General features: G+C 53.1%; 2 protein-coding genes across 4 annotated transcripts in view; one reads left to right on the forward strand and one right to left on the reverse strand.

Moving 5' to 3' along the window:
- Positions 1–290: 290 nt before the first annotated feature.
- On the reverse strand, positions 291–2,554 carry NDUFB11 (NADH:ubiquinone oxidoreductase subunit B11). Of its 2 annotated transcripts, none has more exons than XM_007450836.1 (3): positions 2,305–2,554; positions 673–803; positions 291–518 (listed from the first exon to the last, which is right to left on the reverse strand). In XM_007450836.1, exons 1-3 carry the CDS (start codon positions 2,509–2,511, stop codon positions 392–394), a joined length of 465 nt encoding a protein of 154 aa, XP_007450898.1. In that variant the 5' UTR covers positions 2,512–2,554; the 3' UTR covers positions 291–391. The 2 variants fall into 2 exon arrangements, with proteins under 2 accessions (XP_007450898.1, XP_007450897.1); XM_007450835.1 differs by having other exon boundaries at positions 643–803; positions 2,305–2,515.
- An 832-nt stretch (positions 2,555–3,386) lies between these two features.
- RBM10 (RNA binding motif protein 10) overlaps positions 3,387–5,242 on the forward strand; it is a 29,610-nt gene continuing 27,754 nt past the window's right edge. The window contains exon 1 of one of the 2 annotated variants that reach the window (XM_007450838.1): positions 3,387–3,535. Coding sequence is in view for 1 of the 2 variants with exons in the window: in XM_007450837.1 (XP_007450899.1) it covers positions 3,497–3,566 (70 nt within the window). In the remaining variant the exon portion in view is untranslated. Of the gene's footprint in view, positions 3,567–5,242 lie in introns of both variants that reach the window. The other variant, XM_007450837.1, reaches the window with a different exon arrangement.

Here is a 5,242-nt window from a genome sequence, read left to right on the forward strand (position 1 = left end):
TAGAAGACTCAAGTACCAAACATGGGAATACAGAAGTCATCTTGGATGTCCAGCCCAGTTGAGCCTCCAGATGATTCCAGCCCAAGCCACCCAAGACCCCAAGAAGGACCATCTAGTTGAGCCTGGACAACCACAGGACCATGAAAGGTAATAGTAAATTGTTGTTTTAAGCCACTGAGTTTTAGGGTGTTTGTCACATGGCAACAGATAACCAGAATACCCAGAAAAGGCTTTTAAAGCCTGACATCCCACTCCCACATCCCCCTTACAACAAAAGCAACACCAGCCAGTCACAGTTTCAGTCCCTTTAATTAGGTGCTCTGAAGAGAGGGCAGAATGGCAGACAAGGGGTGGAGAAGGTGGTGCTTCTTAAGCCCCTTTCAGTAACCGGTCAGTCCTCATCCTCTGGCAGCAGGATCTTGCTGGGGTCGAAGCAGTTGGAGTCCATGATGGGGAGGCCATTGGCCTCTCGGTATTTTACAAGCCTCTCAGCTTCCCGGCGGGCCCACTCCTGCATCCTGGAGGCAGCAGTGTGAGGGTAGACATGAGGGACCCTCAATGGACACCAATCCCCATCTTAGCTCCCCAAGGACAGGATTTCTGGCAGTCTCCTTCAGTCTCCACCCCTGCTTCTGCCCCGACCCATCCCACTCTCTTTGACACCCCATGCACCTGTAGTCAGGCAGATAAGCCACAAAGGTGCTGCCAAGGACCAAGATGATGGAGAAGCCAAAGAAAAAGACGACCCGCATGTTCCAGAGGTCCACAGCAGGGTCCCTGTCATAACCGTGGGAGTCTGGGTTCTATGGCAAAGAGAAGAAGAGGTCAATGAGGGCTTCCTGCTGCTCCACAAAGCCTTATGCTGGCGCTGCATAACCTGGTCTCCAATTTCACCTTGAACCAATCTCCCCTCCCTCCCTAAATTCCTCTCTATTCTTAGGACTTGTCAAACTCCTTCCCACCACAGGGTCTTTGCACCTGCTGTTCCCTCCACCTGGAAAGCCTTTCCCCCAGATCTAGCCATGGCTGGATCTGTCTCCTCATTCAAGGTTTTGGCTTCATCATCACTCCCCTTAGGAGGCACTCCCTAGTCACCTTATCTATTAAGTTGAACTATAGAAAATTGCCATTTTTACAGGTCAAAAATGGCTCAACCTATTAACTCCCTACCCCCAAGTCACTCTCCATCCTCTTACCTTGCTTAACTTTCTAGCATTTACTAGTTTACCAAAGTAGCATATCCTCCAAATCCTCTGATCACATCATCTTATATTATTGATTACATACTCTATATTACTGTTTTCTAACATTTTACATGTTTATTTTCAGTATTCTCCACTACCACGTAAGCTCTGTGAAAGCAGGGACTTTATCTGATTTCCATACTGCTGAATCCCTTAGCACCCTGAACTTAACCTGGCATTACAGCAGGCCCTCAATACATAGTTACAGAATGAATGAATAAATGAATAAGCATCCTATATATCACAGCCCCTCAACCAGAGATTAGTATTAATGAAGTACCTATTATATGCCAGGCCTTTTCACAAGCACAAACTGCACAATATCCCAGTGAAGTGGAAAGTGGCAAAAATAATTAACACCTTCTAATGGTGAGTACTTACTAAGTGCCACCTGCTGTTTTGAGCATTTTGATTCATTTAATTACACGAGGCAGGTGTACTGTAGTATTTTATTTTTTTTAGAAGGTGTCCTAACACTTTCCCCATCTTACATAGAAATTGAGGCACCAAGGGGTTTAGCTACTTGCCCAAGGTCACTGCCTGTATTCCAACTCAGGCGTTCTGATTTCAGTCTCTGATATCGGTATAACACAGCAGACCTGGCTCCACCACACATTCAGTTATGTGAGCTTGGACAAGTCACTTAACATCTTTATGCTTCAGTTTCCTCATCTGTAGAATGGGTACACTAATACTACCTACCTCGAAATAAGGTTGTTATGAGGATTAAATGAGTTAATATACGTAAAGTGTTTCAAACACCTGAGCAAGCACTATATCAGTGTTTAGAATTACTGTTGTTATATTGCTTCAAACGTGTTTTGAGCACTGTCCACTTCAGGGTTGATATCTGTCTGCAAAATAAGGCCAATCTCGCCTCTGGCCCTGAACCCGAAGGTGATCAGGGGACAAAGGAGGAAAACAAGCTAGGCAAAATTCCCAAATCTTCGAGGATTTCGCCAGCTGCGCAATCTTCAGCCGACTAAAAACATCCTCTACGGCGCCCCATCAGCTGGTCCCCGATTGACCCTTCCGGCGTCCCGTTTCCCCTCCCTCTCACCTTCTCGTAGAGGTTTTCGTCCTCGGGATCTGGGTCCTCCTGCCAGCGTAAAGTCGGTTCCGGCGGCCGCTTAACCGCCACAGCGGACGGGGCGATCACAGCCCTAGAGGAGCCGGATTCCCAGCGAACACGGGCAGCCGGGAGCCCTCGCCTCGCCGCCACCGCCAAAAGGCGGCGGCCGCACAAACCTAACATACCGGCCACCATGACAGATCGTTCTTCAGTTTATCGGGGGCGGGGAAGGAAATGTGACTGCGCAGCTGCAGCTGGCCCGAGCGCGAGAATTGTCGCTCCGCCCCTGCCGCAATAGGTCCCGAGTCGAGATTTTGTTTTCAAAAGGGCGAGGCGTCCTCTTTCCCATCTTCTTATCCTCTCGATCAGGCTATGGAATTTCTGACCGAAAGGCTGTGGAATTTCCTTGAAAATAAAGCGGTAGCACTCGTGTGAATTCCGCTCCCAACCAATCGCACGGAGAGCTCCCTTGCCCTCTGGCGAGAAGGGCGGAGCAGAGCTTCCGTTGCTCTTTCATCTTAGAAGGAAGCCAAACTTTCTTTTTTTTTTTATTGCGTTACGCGGGCCTCTCAATGTTGTGGCCTCTCCCGCTGAAGAGCACAGGCTCCGGACGCGCAGGCTCAGCGGCTATAGCTCACGGGCCCAGCCGCTCCGCAGCATGTGGGATCTTCGCGGACTGGGGCACGAACCCGCATCCCCTGCATCGGCAGGCGGACTCCCAACCACTGCGCCACCAGGGAAGCCCGGAAGCCAACCTTTCTTAAAAGCGCCTCGCCGGATTGGCCAATTGCTGCTCCTTTTCTCGACTTGTGGGAGTTCGCATGGGGAGCGGGGAGATGGCGTACACTTGCCAATCAGAGCAAGCCGGGGCTGGCCGACGGCGGACGGCGACCAATAGACTGGGCAGGCCAGAGCGCGCTCCCTTAGTAGGTGGATGGTGGTTGAAGCGCCGGCTCCCTTCTTGTCGTCGCCATTTTGTGCTGGTGATCGCGGCCGGCTGGGAGTAGGCGGCAGTGGGTTTCCAGGGGAGGGTAGCGCGCCTCGCGCTTCTCTCCTCCCTCCCATCTCCGCCCTTCCCCCCCTCCTCCGCCCTTCCGCCCCTAGCCTCGGACTTGGTAGCTGCGCGGACCGGCTCCGGCTGAGCTGTGAGAGTTGGAGGAGGTGGCGGCGGGCCGAGGTGATGTCCGAGAGCCCTCCCTTGACAGCCCGGGCCGAGAAGGTGAGCGTCGACGCTGGTCGTGGGGGCGGAGGTAAGGGGCCGGGGTGGGGTAGGGGATGCGTAGAGGAGGAGGGAGGGCGGACTGCGGGCGGCGGGTCTGGGCTTCGCGAAGAACCGATCGATGCTTGTACGGTCTGAGCCGGGGAGGGGGTGTCTTTTTGTTTTTTGTTTTTCTCCTTTAGAGAGCAGAGGCGCGTGCGCGATTGGGACACTGGATGGGTGCACGCGGGTTGGGGGAAGGGAGGGACGAATGGGAGTGGGCTACTGTGGCTCACTGTGTCTGCGACACCGAACTTTATCCGTGGGAGGCGGGTGTCTGCGACTTTGCTTTTTATTAATAGAAGTGTGCTCTCTGCAATCGTGTGTGACTTTGGTACTTACCTACCCATGGGGAAGTGTTTTGTGGCTCTGGTCCTTATTCTTGGGTGGGGGAGGAGGGAGAACGTCGGTATGACTCTGGTCTCTATCCTCGGAGTGTGTGTCTGTAATCCTGGTCCTTATCCATGGGGAGGGGTCCTTATCCATAGAAAGTCTTCTTACGATTGGCCCTAATCCACTTACTGGGTGGGGGCGGGGAGTGCAAGGAACGTGTGTAAGACTTATTTCCCCTTCTTTTTTGGGGGGGGTTCGTATCTGTTACTCTGACGCTCATCCTGTGAAAGGGGGCCTCAGTGTGTGATTATGGCCCGTGTTGATTGTGGGTTCCTGTCTGTGATTTTGGCCCGTAGTTATTCGGGGCTCGAGTCTGTGACTTTGGTCCCTATCTGTTGTGGATACCAGTGTATGACTCTGGCCCCTTTGCCAGATCTACTGAGGGTTTTGTCTCTGGCTCTCATCCACTGGGGCCCCTGGTTGTGATTCTCTTACCCATCTGGGAGCAGGTAACTCTGGTTCCCTGTGGCTTGAAGAGGAAGAGAAAATTGGTGTGAGTGTATACAAGGAGGAAAGGTGTGGTGGCAACCTAGTGTTGGGCAGGTGCTGTTAACGCCTGACTTTGCCTGATTCTTGTTTAGAGGGTGGGGCCTGAAGATTCTGGGATACTTCGTGGTGACCCCTGGCCCGGTCACATGGCTTTCAGGCCTTCCTTCGTTCTCACCGCAGCCCTGAGGGTTGCGGGAAGGGACTGCCCTTCCATCCCAGCAGAGTAACAGTGGTTCAAAACAGGCTCCGAAAGGGCTCCTTATTACCTCTGAATAACTTGGGCCCAGAGCCCTGGGGAGGGAGCCGCCTTGGGGAACCTGGCTGTGCATAAGAGACAGGGCTCAGGGTTGAGCCAGTTGCCCTGTGAGGGCCAAAACTGTGTTAGCCGGGAGCCTAGGGAGGCGGCAGCTGTCTCATTGTCAAGTTACCCTTCACCCCCTGAGCCTTTTGTGGTCTCCTGCTGTCTCATAGTGGGCAGCTAGCGTCTTCTGGGAGGATGAAATGGCACCTGAGGGCTCATGGAAGAAGCCTGGTGGGTGCCTGGGACTCCCGTTGTGAAGTCTCGCCTCCATGCCTAATGTGCCTGATCTCAGACAAGTCATCCAGCACTTAGAGCCCCCTGGGCAGGTAGCTCCGGGCTTGACTTGTCTACCAGTCTCAGGTGGCAAAGCCCTGATCACAGAATTGGTGGCACCACCGGGTCTCTGCAAGATGCTGTCTGCTGAAGGCCATGCTGTTTCTAGGGCAGCCGGCTCTAGCCTCACGTTTGTAGGGAAACGAAGCAGC

This window comes from Lipotes vexillifer, unplaced genomic scaffold (genome assembly GCF_000442215.2).
Source record: "Lipotes vexillifer unplaced genomic scaffold, Lipotes_vexillifer_v1.1 scaffold129, whole genome shotgun sequence".
Classification (NCBI taxonomy): Eukaryota; Metazoa; Chordata; class Mammalia; order Artiodactyla; family Lipotidae; genus Lipotes; species Lipotes vexillifer.

Coding starts and splice junctions, on each gene's coding strand:
- NDUFB11 (XM_007450835.1), bottom strand. CDS start 2,511: ATGGTGGCCGGTATGTTAGGTTTGTGCGGCCGCCGCCTTTTGGCGGTG. Junction 804..2,304: donor ACGAAAACCTCTACGAGAAG/GTGAGAGGGAGG, acceptor TCTTTGCCATAG/AACCCAGACTCCCACGGTTA. Junction 519..642: donor TGTCAAAGAGAGTGGGATGG/GTCGGGGCAGAA, acceptor TGCTGCCTCCAG/GATGCAGGAGTGGGCCCGCC.